This window comes from Elephantulus edwardii, unplaced genomic scaffold (assembly GCF_000299155.1).
Source record: "Elephantulus edwardii isolate Elephantulus edwardi_28Jun2011 unplaced genomic scaffold, EleEdw1.0 scaffold00011, whole genome shotgun sequence".
Taxonomy (NCBI): domain Eukaryota; kingdom Metazoa; phylum Chordata; class Mammalia; order Macroscelidea; family Macroscelididae; genus Elephantulus; species Elephantulus edwardii.
In genome coordinates this window covers 13,061,549-13,081,589 of record NW_006399761.1, presented here as the reverse complement: position 1 = coordinate 13,081,589, position 20,041 = coordinate 13,061,549, and the positions used below count along the sequence as shown (strand labels likewise).

At 43.8% G+C, this 20,041-nt stretch overlaps 1 protein-coding gene across 1 annotated transcript in view; it reads right to left on the bottom strand.

Annotated features, from left to right (window-relative positions):
- Positions 1–19,468, bottom strand: part of EML6 (echinoderm microtubule associated protein like 6) — a 308,568-nt gene extending 289,100 nt beyond the window's left edge. The window contains exon 1 of the mRNA XM_006880926.1: positions 19,272–19,468. Within this exon, the coding sequence (XP_006880988.1) occupies positions 19,272–19,468 (197 nt within the window). The remainder of the gene's footprint in view (positions 1–19,271) is intronic.
- Between the last annotated feature and the right edge of the window lie 573 nt (positions 19,469–20,041).

Genomic DNA, 20,041 nt, shown 5'->3' with positions numbered 1-20,041 from the left:
CTCAGTGTCATTGCCACGCTGCCTCTGTAAGTCTGCCATCCAAGGAAGAGAGAAGAGTGGAAAGCAACATTGAAGAAAAGGTTAACATACTAATGCATGATCTTTTCCATCCTGTGAAATATTACTGGGTTCTCATAACGTGGTGCGTGAGCTGTAAATCCCTCAGCCCTTAATGAGCTGGTCCCAGCCCTGGCGTCGTCTCTCCTGGTACCTCAACACTTCCAATCTTTCACTCTAGCGACACTGTGCCCACTCTTTAGAAATCCCTTCTATTCTAAGAGACTGAGTCTGTGGACAGGCAGATCCCACCCCTTCTTCTCCCCTCCTCCCATCTCCTTCTCCCCTTTCCAGGGGCCTGCTGCCAAGTTGATTTTCATCTTTCAAAAGTTATTTCCTCCAAAAAGCTTGCCCTTCTATATTTGTTGGGGTTAAATCATTCCAGGCCGGGAAACACTTAAACTCAGCTAAAACTAGTTGGTGACTTGCTGGACGTCACTCAGCAGTCCAAGGACCCAAATCTTGCCCTGACCTGCCCCGTCTTCATCTACGCAATGCTCCCACCCACTGCTGTTGTCCCTGTGTCAATACATCTACTGAGGACCTTCATCTGCCTTCCGCATCTTCCGTTTTGCTCGGCATTATGGCATTTTCTGAGGCTTGGGCCCTCCTGACAACACATTCTAAGTACGTGAGATGAATTTTCACCATCCTCAGCTCTAAGGAGTATCCCATACTGCACTTCCTCCAGATGGATTTGCTTGTTCTTTTTGGCAGTCTCTGGGATAGTCAATACTCTTCACACACACCATAACTCAAAGGTATCAATTCTTTGGTCTTTCTTATTCACTGTTCAGCTTTCACACGCATATGACGCAAATGAAAATACCATGGCTTGGATCAGACACACCTTGGTCTTGAAACTGACATCCTTGGCTCTTTGGCAAGGACCTCTTTAAAGAGATCTCAACAGATTTGTCCGAAACCATATGTATTCTATTTCTTGATGGTTACTACCATGGGTGTTGACCAACTAAGTAAATGACTGAAAACTTCGATATTTTCCTCATTTATCCCACTGCTACCTATTGGTGAGGACTTTTGTTTTCCTGATGTAGAGTTGTAATCAATACTGAAGACTACAGTCTTTAATCTTGGTCTGTAAAGGCTTCAAGACTTTCTCGTCGCTTTCTGCAAGCAGGGTTGTATTACCTGCCTAACCTTTTTATGATGATTGTTGAAGAGCCTTCCTCCAATCCTGATGCCACACCTTCTTCATGTAGTCCAGCTTCTCAAACCACTTGCTCCACATACAGACTGAATAGGTATGAAACACAACCCTGACACTCGCTGCTCTTGATATTAAACTGTGCAGAATCCCCTTGTTCTGTTAAAATGACTGCTGCTTGGTTTAAGTACAGTTCCTACGTGAGCACAGTAATGTGTTGTGGAATTTCCATTCTTCTCACTGTTGGCTGTAATTTATTATGGAGCTACAGTAGTCCAATGACTTTGCATAGTCAATAAAGCAGAAGCAAACATCTTTCTTGCATCCTCTGTTTTCAAGCAAGATCCAACTGATCTTATCAATGATATTTCATATACGTGTGTGTGTGTATTTTACTATTTTCTTGTCCCCCTTTCCTCTCCTCCAGCTTATCCCGCAATACAACCCTTGTTTCAGATTGTTGTCACATATATAATGTGGACAGTTCTTCCCCTCATCTATTCTACTGCAGTGTTCATTATCCAACCATCCTTTTCTCATTCTCTCCCCAACACCCCCCCCAATATCTATGCTATTTTATCACAGCAGTGCTAGGCAGCATTTGTCCTTTTGTGACAGATATTTCACTTGGTATAATGTCCTCCAAGCTCCCTCGTGTTGTGTAATGTTTTACAAGTTCTTTGGTTTTCAATGGACAATGAAACAATATTCCCCTGTGTCAATGTACTACAGTTTTTTCTATCCATTCATTTGTTGATGGGCACTTGTTTCCATTTCTTTGATATTGTGAATAATACACCAAAGATCCTTCTTGCTCACAGTCTCTTCCAAATCCAGCCTGAATTTCTGGCAGTTCCTTGTCAGTGACCTGTCTAGATATTTTAATCTTCAGAAAGATTGAATTGTGTGTGTGTGTATATATACTTGAATTGTATATTCACTGCACTGTTGATAGCTTCTGCATGCTGTTGGATCTTGTTGATGCTTTGTCTTGGGTGTTCTTTTGTTCTGTTATTGTTTTGAAGAGGCAAACATGTGGATCTCTTCCACTCAGCTCACTAGATGAATGAGCTCAGATGCATTAACATGCCAAGGGCTGCATCTATTTGCTAAAACACCTCACCTTGTATACTGTCAATTCCTGGGGACTTATTTACCAAGGTCTTCACTGCATTGTCAACTTCTCCATTTAGTACCACTGGTTCTTGGTCATATTCTCCTTCCTAAAATGGTTCAGATTTGATCCATTCTTTGTGATTCTGGGTATTCCTTCCATCTTCTATTGATGCATCCTGCAGAAACTACCTTCTGTTTCTCTGCAGACATCTGGACTTCATTTTCCTCTTTCAAACATTTTCCCACATTTCAAAGTTGTTTGAAAGACCACTGTGTTTCTTTAATCCATACAGGAAAAAAATGAAGATCTTTAAAATGCAAGCAGTCAAGTGGGGGGAAAATGCCACTTACAAGTCACTCATAAGCAATTTCATTTACTGTAAGATTTAAGGACATATTTAACACATCACGCCTTCAACAGTCTCATTTTCTACATACAGCAGAAGAGCAGCAGAAAGATACTAAAATGTGCTGACTTAATAGTAATGCAATCATGGGTTGTCATTTGCCATTCAAACATTTTCCCCCCAGAAGATTCTGACACTCCCTTTTCAGTGCATTTTAGTATTTTCCTCCTCACAAAGTATTTACGCATTCTATAGAAACCTTGTACCTATTTTATAACTTGCTCCTTCAAAATACTGGAAAAGGAAGATTAGATCACACACACACACACACACACACAAAGGTGCATAAAACTTTACTATAAAAGTACCTATTATAGTCTAAAGTACCTATTATTAAAAAGTACCTATTATGGCCAAGTGGTAACGAGTTGTACTGCCAACCCAAAGGCATGGGGTTTGAGTCCACCAGCTGGCTAGTCCATTGGAGAAAGATGGGCAATCTCCTCCTTTATGATCCATAGCCTCTGAGCAACTGCTGGAAAGTCAGCTACGAGCTGGTTCCACCTTGATGACACTTAGCAACAACAACAACATGCCCCAGACAAGGTGCCAGGCATTAGGGTGTGCCCACCCCAGGAACTCCCATAAGCAGGTAAATGGTTAAGTCCACAAATGCTACACAATGTGGCGACTCCCCAGAGGTCCTACCACAATGTCCTGTAAACAGAGAGGAAGTAGGACCTTAAACAGCCGTGAGCGGTCCGGTGAGGCTTCACAGGAGAGAGGACACTTGCTTCAAGAATGAAGGAAGGGAAGGCGAAGTATGTGGAAATGCAAGGGGTCAGAAATGCACTCACAGGAGGTGAACCACCATGAGATGCTAAGTGTCGGAAGTGAACGGGGTTGACAGGAGGAGGACCGGGAGGAGCAGGAGGCTGGATAGGGAGATGGAAAGCCGATTGTAATGGGCCTAAGAGGTTGTTCGGAGGGAGCCTGAACCATCTCCTGCAGGACACAGGGAGGCAGAAGCTGGACTTTCGGAAGATTTGGTTTCAACTGGGTAACTTCTTCACTCAATCATAACTGGAATTCTGCAGAGGTACACGCGATGTAGTGCCTATTCAAGAGCAGAAATACTTATTAACTAGCTGGCTATGAGCTGCTACCTCCATGGCCACCCTCCATCACCGGGCAGCCATGCTAGTACCAGGAAGTCTTCCGCGAGCACCACCAGGCACCTGCCAGCCTCAATCCCTATCCTCACTTGCTCCCCGATCCTGGCAGGATCAACACTGCCCTCACTGGCACCTTGGCACCTGAATGGACACGTACTTCCTGATTCACTGGCTCCCCAAGGCCGTGGCCCCTCACATTAGCCAGCACACCTCAGGGTTACCCTGGCATGACCTCTTCAGAGAAATGAAAGGCAACACTGCACCTGTGTTTTACACAGAAGTCTAGAATTACTCTCTTCCTTTTTTTTCTCTCCTTCATCCAGTACTTCTCATCACTGCTGTTCTCTTCCCATTACATTTGCCTCAATTTCTTCCTGTTGTGGAGCTGTTCTTCCTTCGGTCTCGAGGAGCGGCAGCCCTCTGAACCATGGTCTCACCAGTCCCTACTCTGAGCCTACATTTACAGGTCTAGTTTTCTTCTCATGCACAAAGTGAACTCACTTGAAGCACAGAATGATGTTTTGATGACATCTATAAAAGTGAATTCAACTAAACAAGAAGACAGCCCAAGCTATGGTTAATCTCCAAAGTTTGAGACTCATTTTTTGACCAGCCTATTAACATACCTACTTGTCCAGTGGCAGGGAGCTCTGGTGGCCCGGTGGCAAGAAGCTGCATTGCAATCCCGAGGGCATGTGTTTCGAGGCCACCAGCTGTTCCGCGGAGAAGGATGGGCAATCTCTTCTTGTGCAATTAACTGCCTCTGAAAACCCGCTGGAGGGTCAGCTAAGGGTCAGTTCTAACTCAACAGGACACAGCAACTAGTCCAATGGCAGCTTCTTTCATTTCGGGGGGATAGAGCTAGACCTGAGTGATGCTGATGGGAGAGTGCAGAGAACTGAAAAAAACCTGGAATCCCTCGACTTCAGAGTTGAGGTGCTTCAGATAACTTGCTTTCCAGGTATCCAAAGAAAGGGAACTTCCAGGGGGTAGAATCCACGTCACCCCTTCTGTTTCCTCTTTTCTGTATCTTGCATACTCTGCTCAACTATCTCAAACCACCATTTTTCACTAGCAAAGAGGAGTTTATTTTTAAAAAGCAAGAATGCTGGGGAGCTCTGGTGTCTTAGTGGTAAGGAGCTGCAACTACAATCCCAGAGGCGCATGGTTTGAATCCACCAGATGCTCTGCCGAGGAAGGAGGGACAATCTCTTCCTGTACCAGTCAGATCTGATTTGATGGTACATTCACACAAAAACAATAAAAAAAATAAAAGCAAGAATGCTCAGGAGTAAATAAACCTCTGCCTCTAGACCAAGTTACTGAACACAGCACTAGCTCATCAAAGTATCAATGGCTTCATTCGGTCATCGGAAAGGAAGGTTCCCAATGAGAGACTGACGCAGTGACTCTGGCAATGAGCTCAGGTCTGTCAGAGATGAGGAGGGCGGCACAAAGCAGGGTTCAGAGCTGTTGTCCGTAGGGTCACTATGAGTCGTACTCAACCTGACAGCACCTAACAATAGCAGTACGGTCGTAAGAGGATTTAACAACATTTTTCTAAACACAAGGTAACAACCCAAGACTCCAACAGCTTGGCACCTTGTATGTGGAAGAAATATGTCCCAGCTGGGAGAGTTCAAAGGTGGGGACATATAAAATCGTCTGGGGGGAACAAATCAGCGTGTTCAACAATGGTGGTGGGACAACTGGAGATTTAACATCACTGGTTATTAGGGGAATGGAAATTAAGATCATGATGAGATACAATTTCACACTTGTTAAGATGGCTAATAAAAAAAGAGACAGTAACAAGTACTGGCAAAGATGTAAGACATTATAGCCTTCATACACTGCTGGGAGAATTATAAAATGGCACAGCGTGCTTCATAAAACAGTTTGCAGTTTCTCAAAATTTCAGACACACAGTTATTATTTGACCAGGCCATTTGACCAGTAAATCCCAAGAAAATGGGGAAAAAAAGTATGTCCAAGCAAGACTGTGGAGACATTATTCCATTGCCCACACTACCCCACAGAAAGGCTCCTCACCTTCTTATGTTCCAGTAAATACCTCCGTGGTTCTTTCTGGGAGGAAAGCACACAAGGTTAACACCAACAGATACTGACATTGCAAATTTAAGCACATGTATCACATACACCTCTGGTGGTCCAGCGGTAAGGCGCTGCACTGTAATCCCAAAGGCACGCAACTCAAATCCTCCAGTTGCTCCGCAGGATAAAGATGGGCAGTCTCCTTCTGTGTGATTAAACTGCCTCTGAAAACCCACTGGAGGGTCAGCTAAGGGTCAGTTCCCACTGAGCAGTACACCACCACAACAGCAAACGTATTTCAAAAAGTCTGTGTTACTAGGTCACAATATCTTTTAGGTTAAATCAAAACAATACAACAACACAGCTTCACTGGGATCTGAAACACAGCAGTGGATTCTCTAAGACCTCATAGTCTGACAAGTACCCTGTGAACCAGCAATACTGTTAAGACCACATCAAGCACAAGCCATCCACAATGACTTGTTAGAAATGCTCAATCTCTGGTCTCACACTAGACTCAGCATTTGCATTTGGGCAAGTTCCCTATGCACAACAATCTATAAGAAGTTACTGGTGTTACTGAAAAGTCCAGCCCGTACATGATGAGCTCAAACTGGTGCTGTGTTGGTGCAAGGACAGCTTTGTCCACTGAGAGAAGGAAGGGTCAGCCCTCCTGGGAGCTTCCTTCATCTCTCTCACAGACAACAGCATCACTCACTGTGCAGAGGTACTCCAACCCACACCCTCAGGAATTAGAGATGCTGCCATGGGGTCCACTGCTCACTTGCCACAGTGTAAGCTAACTGCCTGATTGACCATGACTGGCAGAACTGATGTCATTCCTTACAAGGCAGTATCTTCCAGGGAGATTTTTTTTTAAGCAGTGATCTACTTACTATATGGTAATAACTGAATGGAATAGTTGTGACTATCCTGGGAAATCTAGGGCATATGGTGTCAAATCCCACAAGGCATCAATGACCTGGATGGGAATGAGGATGACCTTGGTCTCTCTGGGGACTTCCATCAGAATTCTGGACACGCGGAGTTCTTTCTCTGGAGGTTCTGTGCCTCCATATGTTCTCTGACACATGTCTTCACCTTTCCTCCGCTCATTCTTCAGAGCTCAGTTTAAAGACCACCTCCCCAGAGAGCTATTCAGGAAACTTTATCCAAAGCATGTCCTGAACCTCATCCAATCCAGTTCCTCTCTGTGATCACGTCCTTCTCAATGCTTACCAGAGCCTACTGTCATAGAGTCAAATCGACTCACTGCCAACCCTCCAGTGGGTTTTCAGAGGATGCAAATTGCATGAGAAGAGACAGTTCTTCTGACTTCCCTAGAATAATTGATGTGCTCAGATCACCTGCCTTGGAACTGGCAGTGCAACTCCATTATCATTAAGCCCCTTGTTGTTGTTGTTGTTGTTAGGTTTCATCGAGTTGAATATGACTCAGAGCAACCCGAAGAACAGCAGATCTGAGCTCTGTCCTATCCTGTGTCGTCCTCAAAATCTCAGCCAAATTCAAGCCCACTGATGCAGTCACAGTGTCAGTTCACCTGGCTAAGTGTCTTACTCTCCTTCGCCGCCCCTCCACCTTTCCAAGCATGATGTCATTCCACTGCAAGGAACAACCTCTCCTAGGCACATGCTCCACGTATGTGAGACAAAGCTTTATCATCTTTGCCTCCAAGAAGCACTCTGGCTGCATCATCTTCAAGAAGTCTCTGTTTGCTCTTTTGTTCATGGGCTATTCAGTACTCTTCTCCAGCACCACAACTCCAAGGCATCAATTCTCTCATCCTTCTTCACGGTCCAGCTCTCCGATACAAAGCAAGTGACTGAAAAGATCATGGCCTCAATCACGCACCCCTGAGTCTTCAAAATGACATCACTGCTCCCTGACTACAGATTTTGCCAGGGCAGTACGTCTCCTTATCTCCTGGAGATCAAGTACCACGGGTATTGACTGTAGACTCAAATAAGATGAAGTCGTTAACAGTCTCGATCTTTTCTCCATCTATTACGATGTTGTCTAGGGATGAGGATTTCCGTTTTCTTGAGGCTGAGATATAATCCATATTAAAGGCTGCAGTGTTTATCTTTCTGCAGCAAGTGCTTCAATTCCTTCTCACTTTCAGCAGGCAAGGTTGTGTTGTCTGCACAATGAAAGTGATTGATGCGTCTTCCTCCAATCCTGATGCCACAGTCTTCTTCATAGAGTCCAGCTTCTTGAATAATCTTCTCAGCACACAGATCAAATAGGTATGGAGAATGGCTACATCCCTGACACACAACTTTCCTAATTTTAAACCATACAGCGCTCCCTTGCTCAGTTCATGCTTCTTGGTCTAGGCATAAGTTTTCCAAGAGCACAATTAAGTGTTCTGGGATTCCCATTCTTCTCCAAGTTAGCCATAATTTGTATGATTCCACATAAGTCAAATGGCTTTGTACAGACAATAAGGCATTCTTTTTTTACTCTTTCCTTTCATCTAGGATCCATCTGACATCAGCAATGATATCTACGGTCCTTCCCAAATCCAGCTTGAACACCTCACAGTTCTCTATGTTCTCTTCTAGCCATTTTTGAATGATCTCTAGCAGTATTTTGCTTGCATGTGATATTGCTCTATAGCGTCCACATTCTGTTGGATCACCTTTCTTGGGAATGGGAACAAACACGGATCTCTTCCAGGGAGTCAGTCAGTCAACTGTCCTCCAAATGTCCTGGCACAGACTGTTAAGCACGTCCAGGACTGTGTCATTTGAAACATCTCAATTTGTATTCCATCAATTCCTGGGGACTCCCCTCGCCCTAATGCCTTCAGTGCAGTTTTAACTTCTTCCTTCATTACCACCATTAGCTTTTGATCATATGGCACTTCCTGAAATATTTCAGTGTCAGTCAATTCTTTTTGGTACACTGGTCTATGTATTCCCTCATCATCTTCTGATGTTTCCTGGATCATTCAACATTTTGCCCATAGCATCCCTAAGTATTGCAACTTGAGGCTTGAATTTCTTTTTCCATTCTTTCAGCTTGAGAAATACTGAGCAACTTCTCTTTTTATTCCCCAGTTCTAGGTCTAAACCAGTAGAGCTCTCTCTACCATAATCTCTAGTCCTCCTTCCTTCTTGTCCAGTCCTTGCTGGCCTCTCCCACCACAATGCACATATCAGAGAGGTCTGCTAAGTTCAGTGCTGAAAATTCTGCACCTGGTACACCGCCGATAATACTGACTTTTCTATGAATGAAATATGGAAGAAAATGATGTACCCATTTTAGAAAGAAATAATAAAAATAATCACCAAATGTACTATGTAGTTAAGAGATGCTCAACATAACAGTGTCACCATCGACGTCACAGTCACTGCCACGCTGGAGGCTCACGGATGCAGCCGCTGTGTCTAACCACCTTGTTGAGGATGCCTGTCTTTTTCGCTCCTGCTCCACTTCACCGAGTAGGACGGTTCCTTCAAGATCCAAAGTACGTGAGAAATTCCACTCATCCTTGCATCTAAGGAGCATCCTGATGACTCTTCTCCCAACTCTGACCTGCTCGTTCTTTTCACAGTTCATGGTATAAGGGACATTCTTTGTCAGCACTCGTAAGAAGCTGCACTGCAATCCCAAAGGCACAGAGAAGGATGGGCAATCTCCTCCTGTGCAATTTATTGCCTCTGAAAATACACTGTAGGGTTGGCTATGGGTTGGTTCTGCCATGAGGGCACAGAACAACAACAGAAGTATCAATTCTTCTTTGGTCTTCCTTATTCACTGCCCAGTGAATACATTCACGTGCATAAGAAGTGACTTCAATACTACGGGTGTGTCGGGCACACTTTAATCCTCAAAGTGGCATTCTTGCTGTTTAGCATCTGAAGGAGTTCTCTGCAAACATGTCAATGCAATGCACTGTTTGATTTCTGGTTTTCTATATAGATTTTATTGTAGGTTTATAAAGAACATGATTTCCATTCATTCACTGTGGCACATTTTCCTCCCTGGCCCCCACCCCTCCATCCCCCTCAGGTCCCTTTTTTCTTTGAGAACAAAAGTCTTTCATTGTTATACAGCCACTCCACCACCAGCACTTTACTATGCCATTGTTTGATTTCTTTGCCTGCTGCTTCCAATGGTCACTGATTGCAGATGCAAGTAAAATGAAATGAAGAAAACTCTTGACCCTTCTCCATTTATCATGTTGTTAATTGGCCCAGTTGTCAGAATTTTGCTTCTCTGTAAATTAAGAGGTAATCCATACTGAAGCTTACAGTTAAGTGCATCAAGTCTTGATTTTTTTCCTCCAAGCAAGCAAAGTTGTGTCGTTTGCATATCACAGGTTGTTAATGAGTCTTCCTCCAGTCGTAAAGCCATGTTCTTCTGCATATAATCAAGGTTGTGATTATTTGTCCAACATATAGATTAAGTTTGGTGATAGGATGAAAGAAACAGACTATAATTTACTAACATTACTATTTATTAACAGATCAACTTCCAACAAAACCTTTAGCTTCATGCTATTGTAAATGAAAAAAATAAGTGAGATCTAATAAACCCAGAGAAAAGATCCTAAAAAGTGACTCTGCCTTGTTCTTTTGCCACTCAGTGAAGGGTTGAGTCAATACTTAAAGAAGATGTATAAAATAACAAAGCTAATTATCAGGGCTGGAGAATGAAATTCAATGTGATGGTACAGTCTTGTGTGTGTATACACTATTTGTGTGTGTGTGCACACACACACAATTTGTATGTATGTATATGTGTATATATATACATGTATACTATTTGTGTATAATTATTATTGTTGTTGTTGTTAAGTGCCATTTGCATATCATAGGTTGTTAATGAATCTTCCTCCAGTCGTAAAGCCATATTCTTCTGCATATAATCAAGGTTGTGATTATTTGTCCAACACATAGATTAAGTTTGGTCATATATATATAAGTCATAGACAACTCACAGCGACCCTATGAACAAAAGACCTGAACACTTGCATAACTTTCATCGTTTCTCCAAGTTCATAGAGTTTCTAGAGGCAAGCTATTTCGGAAGTGGATGCCACTCCTGCTTCCAAGCTTGTTTTAATTAGGGAGCTCCACCAAACACTGTCCTCCGTGGGTAACCATTATCGTATCAGACACATCAGTGTCACAGTGTTCAGCATCACAGCAACCACGAGTTACCTCTGTACAGCAAATGGACAGAACAGTGCTATACCCCTCAGAAGAATGCTTGACCAAAAACAATTAAAACCAGGCCTATATACTATTTTGTAAAAATTGGGTACTCAACTCGGTTTAATTTTTTACACTTACGTTAGGTCTTTTATTCAAACTGGTCAAAGGACTAAGGATGAAAAAAATCACCAATCACATCTCCAACCCTTCATGTATATCTGTTTATCCAACACTCCAGACCCAACCACTGCTGTAAGACACCTCCCCTCCAGATTCAACAAGTTCACTTATACTTGCAAGACCGGGTTATTTTAGATGAGTCACAGTTTAGACTGACATTTGTATAAGGAATCAAACATCTTTAGAAGATCATTGCTCCAGGTCACTGTTCCACAGTCAGCAATGGTCATAAACTGTACTTGGACAATGTTCCATTTCTAGACTGAGTTCTAGCAATCTGCTTCAATAGAGCACAGGGTTAATTCACTGACGGATGACAAGAGTTCCACAAGGCAAATGAGTTTACTAGGTCCTTCATAAATGGTAGGGTCTAGAGTGACTCAGAAAGAGAAAACAGCCTGTAAGACAGTGAAACAGCTTCTGCTTTGAATTCAGACTAACTTGGGTCCCCATTCCCATTCTACAATCTGAGAGCTGGAGGCAATGGCCATGTTCATTCATCTCTAGGTTTCCTCACCAGTTAACAGAGTTTAACAATGGGGCCTTACTCAGGAGGTTAGTAAGGGATGGATGGGATAAATCTGTGGCTGCACTTAGCTCTTAGTCTGCCACTCTGGAAATGTTAGCTTGGGTTATATGAAGAGGTGTTCTCAGCTCCAAAGCCTTATTTGCTCTCAAAAAGGAAAATACTCTGAATGAAAGAATGGTACTAGATACAACTAAAAGAGCAGCACCAGTAAAAAACAACAAAACAGAAAAAGAAAAAAAACCAAACAAACCACAGGGCCTTTTCCAATCACTTCGGTTACTCTCCAATCACTTTCAGGCCATGGTCTTGTCAGTCTCTTGCTATGGATCTGAGAGCTGGGCAATGAGTTAGGATGACAGAAGAAGAATTGATGCCTCTGAACTGTGGTGTTGGAGAAGAATACTGGACAGCCCATGAAATGCCAACAGAACAAACGAGTGTGTCTTGGAGAAAGTGCAGCCAGAGTGCTCCTCAGAGGCAAAGATGATCAAGTGTCATCTCACAGACTTTGCACATGTTGCTGGGAGAGTCTATTCCTTGGAGAGGGACATCATGCTTGGAAAGGTGGAGGGACAGCTAAAAAAGAAGCATTTCAACCAGATGGACTGGCATAGTGATTGCTGCAATGGGCTTGAATGCATTAGACATTTTCAGAATGGCAGAGGAGAGGAAAGGGTTCGGATCTGTTGTTCACTGGGTTGCTATGGGTCATACTCAACAGTACGTAACAACAACAACATGTCAAGAAGGATGTAAAAATATAGGAGCATAAAGAAGACGTAAGATTTGTGGGAGAGCCAAGACTGACCTAGGTGGGTCATGCAGACCATGGACACAAGTAGGAGCTTTGTGGTGTGTATTTAACTATCTGTGAAACACTAAGGCATCTTTAGGCAACTGGCCCAACAAGCAACAAGGTGGCTATCTTTAAATCCTAGTTTGTAAATGAGAAGCTGTCTACTGGTTAGACAGGGAGAAATGGTCAGGCTCTGCAGTGTGCCCATGTGACTCAGCTAATTTGTATCAGATCTGGATTCAAATTCAGTTCTGTCTGTTTTACCAAAGTCCTTGCTCCTTAGGGCATGTGGCGAGGAGAAAAGAAAAGGCATACCAGTATAAAGCTGTACAGAATAAGGCAATCTTATCATCTGGTGAGAAACAAACTATTCATTTTTTTAAAAATATGAAAATAGGAAATGAAAAAGGTGAGTTAAAACCAAAGATAATGGAAGAATAAGGAGTCTGATGCACACCCATGTTTATCGCGGCTTTGTTCACAATAGCAAGGAGTTGAAAACAACCTAAGTGCTCATCAACAAACAAAGGGATAGACAAGCTGTGGTATATTCACACAATGGAATACTATGCTACACTGAAAAACAAGGAACTCATGCAATATTATTCAGAATGGGTGAGCCTGGAGGACATTATGCTGAGTGAAGTATCTCAGTCACAAAAGGACAAATACTGCATGGTGCCACTGTTGTAAAACAGGACTGACATTGGGATGGGGGGGGGAGACTGAGAAAGATGGGCTCAATAATGTATACTGCACTGAAACAGATGAGGGAGAAAACTGTTTAAGAGAGATATGTGATTAGGTATTTTTGTCATGACAGGAGTCCAGAGCGAAGGCTATATAGTGGAGTGGACCTGGGGGAAGGTATTGTAAAACAATGAAAGAATTTTTCTTTTACTTTTCCAAGAGGGTAGTGTACTTGGGGGGGAGAGGTAGGAGGGCTGGGAAGGAAGAAAAGTGCAGCAATGAATGAATGGAAATCCAAAGTACCTGTAAATTTTCATTGAAATTAATAATAATTTTTTTTTAAAAAAAAAGAAGGAGGAATCTGGACTTCAGGCTGTAGGCAATGAGGAATTGTTTTTGTTTTTTTGATGTCTGTCCGCTTTTTAACTGAGTTTTACTACTAGTTGTGCTTGCTCAGCATTTCTTAAGCTGAAGGAATTGAAAAACAAATTCAAGCCTCAATTTGCAGTACTTAAGGATACTCTGGGCATCATGTTGAATGACCCAGAAAGCCTCAAACGAAAACTGAAGGTAGGGAGCTCAGGTGCCCTAGTGGCAAGAAGCTGCACTGCAATCCTAAAAGAAGATGGAAGGAGTACAGTCAGATACCAAAAAGAATTGGCCGACACGGAAGACTTTCATAAAACAACATATGATCAACAGGCCATGGTGATGAAAGAAAAGGTCAAGCTAATCTGAAGGAACTGGCAAAACAAACAAGGTCCCAAGAATCGACAGTGTATCAACTGACATATTTCAACAACCAGATGGTGCTCTGGATGCACTTACCAGGTTGTGCCAAGAAATCTGGAGGACAACTACGTGGCCAACTGACTGGAAGAGATACATATTTATTCCCATTCCAAAAATAGGTGATGTGACAGAGTGTGGAAATTTGTGAACAATATCATTAATATAACATACAAGCAACATCCTGCTGAAGATTATCCAAAAATGACTGGAACAGCACATCAACAGAGAACTACCAGAAGTGCAGGCTGGATTTAGAAGAGGCCGTGGCACAAGGGCTATTACAACCAATGTTAGATGGATCTTGGCTGAAAGCAGAGAGCACCAGAGGAATGTCTATCTGTGTTTCATTGACTAACAAAGGCATTCGATTGTGTGGGTCACAACAAATTGTGGCTAACTCTGAGAAGAATAGGATCCCCAGAACATTTGATTGTGCTTATGTGAAAATCAGAAAAGGTGTATTCCAGGGATGCATCCCATCTCCATACATTTTCTATCTATATTCAGAACAGATCATCCAGGTATGAGGAAGAATGTGGCATCAAGTAGGAGGAAGACTCATCAACAACCTCCGTTATGCAGATGACACAACCTTGCTTGCTGAAACTGAGGAGGACTTGAAGCGCTTGCTACAGAAGGTTAAGAACTGCAGCCTTCAATATAGATTGAAACTTAACATCAAGAAAACAAAGATTCTCACCAGTGGGTGAACTAGCAGCATCATGATGGATGGTGAAGAGATTAAGACTGTTAAATTCTATTTGCTTGGCTCCACAATCAACACTTTGGTACCAGCAGCCAAGAAATCAAAACACCAATTGTACTGGGAAAATCTGCTGTCAAGGACCCCTCCAGAGTACTGAAGAGCAATAATATCAGTCTAGAGATTAAGGTGTGCCTGACTCAAACCAAGGTCTTCACAATTACTATATATCAGACAGCTGGATAATGACTATGGATGACAGAGGAAGGATTGATGCCTTTAAGTTGTGGTGCTGGAGAAGAAAACAAACAGGTCTGTCTTGGAGAGGATGAAACCAGGTTGCTCCTTGAAGGATTCTAAAGCTTCATCTAACATACATTTGGCCTGCTGCCAGGAGAGGCCAGTCATTGGAGAGGGACATCATGCTTGGAAGGGTAGAGGGACAGCACAAGAGAGGAAGACCCTGGATGAGATGGATTGACTCAGTGCCTGGGGCATGGGGGCAGGTATATGAGAGACAATGAAACTGGCTCAAGTTAGAGCAGGGTTGAGAGCTGTTGGACACAGGGTCACTATGAGTAGTAAGTGACTTGAGGACACATACCAACAAACAACAACTCATCTGCTTACAATCCGAAGGCCTATGGTTCAAATCCACCAGCTGTTCTGCAGGAGAGAAATGGACAATCTCCTTCCATGAGATTTCACACCTCTGAAAAATCTCCTTCCATGAGATTTCACACCTCTGAAAACTCACTGCAGGGTCAGGTCTGAGTCAGTTGCGACAACTACCACCATAACTAAGAACATTTACTGAACGCCGACCAAGGGTCCTTAGTAATGTATTCTTAGGGTTACAACAACTTTGTAAATGGTGTCCTGTCACTCCCTCTCACAAATAAACAAGGCCCTGAAAGGTTATAAGCAGCCCCTGGCTGAGATGTTCCTAGTAAGTAAGAGAGTGAGGCTGATGTGAAGTATGTGTGAGGTCAAGGTCAAAAGAGCATTATAAGAAAACCTCCCTCGCAACAGAGAGCCAAATCTCAGAAAGAGGAAACCGATGACTGGTCACTAGTCAGGAGCAATGCAGGGACCAAGAGTCAGAGGACAAACGGGTCACTGTGAAAGTGGAGGGGAGAAGACAAGAGAGTGAACATGTCCATGACCTTTTCTTCCATTTACTCCAATTCTCTGTCATGTTCTCCAACCTGATGCAGAAACCAAGTTGTCAATTATTCCAGTCTCTATGGCTGTGCTTTCCTTCAAGCCTTCTTTGAGCACTGTTAGTCCAACAGCAAACACTGTTTTACTGATCGACTTATCCCTTCCCAGTGTTGTTACCGGGCCTGAAATATGGCCTTGTCCTCCGATCTGTTATCTGTACTGAAGGGCAATTATTCAAGAGAATAAAACCAAGCCTCCACATCCAATAAATCACATTATGCCTTACATACCAACATTTTTTTAAAAGTCTGACTTAACCACAGTGCCTGTCAAAGCAGGAAGACGCATATGCTGAGCTCTAATGAGCTCTGCCAAATTTGACATTATCATCAAGGTTGGTTGTGATCTCAGAGATCACACAGTCTTCTAAAATGGTGTATGTTAGCAGTATTTCTTGAGTTGCCTTGTAGTTAATATTCTAAGCAAATGGCACAGAAAAAGCAAGTATTAGAAGATGTATGCATTATAACCATATCTTCCAAACTACTGCAAATGCTAAGGATCAAGGAGATGATTACTCTGTGCTGTAGCATCTGATGACATCAAGAGGTAGAAATGTGAGTATGTATGCAGTGCGTCCCAAAAATTCTAAATATTTCTGCATTAAAACCTTACCTGTAATCCTCCCTAGTCAATAAAAACGTCAACATTTCAAGTGGAAAAACATCATTATAATTGGGGCAAAAAAAAAAAGGTGAAAATCATAAAGGTGTAAGGGCATCATTTTCACACTCATCTGTAAGACATAAATATCCTCAATAGTTTACAGGTTCAATTTCAAACACAATATGTTTGTAGGAATAAAATAATTGAAATAATAATAACTATTAAAAATAATTAACCCTTCAGAATCCCATATACTAAGGATACATACAAATGGGGTCTATACAATGCTGCCATCTGAAAAAGTATCTACACACATAAAACAATTGCACAGACACAGTCATTCTGCAGATTACATTCCACAAGGATGATTGGTTAGTTTTCTAATCTGTTTGACTTTATTTCTTCCCAACATTAGAAGACACAGAGGGATATTAAAGAATGCTGTTCAGCTCACATATACTCGGGCGCAAGCAGTATCATGGTGAATCTGGTATCAAGAGCCCTCTCTCAGAAGGTACGCTTCCTACAATGGCATTATTTAGCATAAAGACATAACTACCTTAGCAAATAGATCAGAAGCTAAAACCATCTTTTCTCCTACTAACTGAGATTTCCTAGGAACCCAGTTACACAAACAACTTCCTTCACCTTTTCAGAGCTGAAGAGTTCCTCAGTCACTCAGGTCAGCCGTTTCCAAAACCCCCACTGGTCCTGTCAAAACAACGGGCTTACTGCAACTCCACCCTTTTCTCACCTTCATTTTGAACAGGACTTCCCCCCTCCTCTCTATTAAAGAAAGGACTGGGATTAGCATTTCAAATTTTCAGAGTAATCCCATGAACTGCCATAGTAATATTATTTAACCCCAGGGAATTTTCTGTTTAATTGCCACTGCCTCCCTTCCCCCAAAGGATCAGGTCTTATTTTGAGGTTGTAAGGGAGAGCATTGCGTTAAGACAGAGCACAAACAGAATGGGCTTAAATTTTTAAACATCTAACCTTTCCACAAGTCACTGTTAATCATTTGCACCTGAGGGACTTTAATATGCAGCATGGCAATTAAAAAGGCACTGTCTCCAGGACGACCCCAGGATGCTCCCATCACAACCTCTTACTCTAAGGAGGGAAATAAAAGCCATTTCATCCTGTGTGATAAGAACAACGTTCCACCTGTCAGTTTCAATAATAAGGAGAAGAGCAGAGCTCTCAGAACTTAAGACATTCATTTTCTCCTAACAGGCTTTTCACATACATTCTACTGTATTTTAAGATACTAAGTTTTGAACTTATCTAACCATTTTTCACCTTTAACTCTTTTGAAAGGAAAATGACAAAAGGCTTCGGGAGGAGGGGGAACAGAGTTCATCTTTTAAACCCCTCTTCCCTCTGAGAAATGAAGCCCACCAATGCTACATCACAAAACCACTTCTTTTCCTTGTCAAAGGCAAACTTAGAGCAAGTTAGGGAGGCTCACAGACCATGCCTCTCAGCTGTGCACCCACAGAGTCTTGTCAAGGAGAGCTGAGACTCTCACAAGCATGGAAATTTTGAAAGCCAAAGGCTGTCCAGGATTCCCTGGGAAGACCATGTGGACCACGCCTTGGTTTGGTCACAGAAGAATGTGAGGAAGGGAAATCTGTCTGGAACCAAAGCGAGATGACAATAAGAATCATCAAAGTAAGACCTCTACAGTTCCACCAGGAGGATCCCTAAAATCAGAGCTCATCCAATTGTATCCTTTTATCAGTCACCAGATGTTGGTCATTCTGCAGCCTGCCTGAGAGGATTTCTGTCGTCTGGTAACCTGCCAGCCTATAATATTCTTGTGAAAAGATGGCACAGCGGCTGAAGTGTGCAGTCGCTAGCGGAAAAGTCAGGAGTTCAAACTCAAGCCATGGAACCAACCACCCTGCTGGTGAAAGGCGTGGCAGTCTGTTGGCTAAAGATCTCCCCTCATGTAAACCCTATGAGGAAGTGACACTATGTCCTACAGAACCACTAGGAGTCAGAACAGACTACAAGCAATTGGTCTGGAGATTTTGTAGAAGGGCTCAGAGTAGAAATATTCTTTTTGACATTAAAACTTACCAAATGAATTGTTACGGAATATTAAAACATTCAAGAAACGCCCTACCCACTAAAAAAAAAAAAAGTCCCGGTTTCCAAAGCATTTGGAAGCAATTATTTCCTTTGGGGTTTTCTTTTTAAAATAATCCTGTTAAGTAAGAAACCAACGGAGAAGCATCCCAAAGAGGCTGCCCAGAGCTCGGGATACTTTCTTGGTCCTGGATTTACTTGGGGAGGGAAGAGAGAAGTGTTTGACAGTTCCCCAGGATCCTTCCACTTGTAGCAGCAATGAATGCCAAATAAAAAGCATCAGGTCATGCAACTCCTTAGAGATTCCAAAGCCTGCCTTCTGGATGAATAGAGACACGTCTTCCCTCCCACCTGCACCCCCCCCCCCCAATTCTGTCTGTGCCCTAGCTTCCAAATCAGCTGCCCTGCTGTGATTCCACGCAGTTCACCAGAGAATCCCTGGCTCCACAGGGCTCGCGGATCTGACCCTGGGAAAGCCTCGCTCCCCTCCCCCCTGAATCCCAGCCTCCACACCCAGCCCCTCTCCACTGCCCCGTGCCGCCCACCTTACCTGATAATGTCGTCGTTGTGTCCCAAGAAGAATTTCTGGCTGTGCTCGCGGGTGTTGTACACCACGCCGACCCCGGCCACGAAGTAGACCACCTCCTTGCCGGCTGTGTAGTACAGGTTGTTGCGGCACTGGTGACCCCGGTACCCGTACACCCACTCCAGCCGGAGCTGGCAGCGGGGAGCTGTCCGATCCGCCATGATAAGCCGACCCCACTGGCCCCCTGGCCGGACCTCGGGGTGTGGGTCCGCCGGCCCTGCGCGCCCGCTCTGTCCTCGCCAAGCCTCGCGCTGCGAAGGACCTGCAGGGGGCTCAGCGCGCAGCGCCGGGCGCCGGTCTCCGCGGCGACGCACAGGCACAGCCCCGCGCGCCCGCCACTGCCACCATCATCCACCGCCGCCGCCGGAGACGAGCTGCTGCTCCCGCCGCCAGACCCCACCGGGCGCCCGGCTCCCTCTCGGCGGGCTAGGTGGCTCGGGGGCGCCGGCCCCCTGCGCGAGAACGCGCGCGCGCTCGCCTCACTGCACCTGCGGGCTCCGGTCCCCGGGAGAGGTTGGTGGGGGGGCCACCCCGCCTCGGGAAGCAGCGATGTGCATATCCAAACGCAGATCTGCCCGCTGAGCGCCAGTCCAAGTTTGCAGGGCACGGGAGAGAGGCTTTCACAGCACGCAGAGGCTGAGATTTATTCGGTGACAGCTTTGCTGTAACAGGGAAGCCAGGCGAGCTTGGCCATCACTGTCCTTGGATGCGAGATGGACCGTCTACAGCCAGGA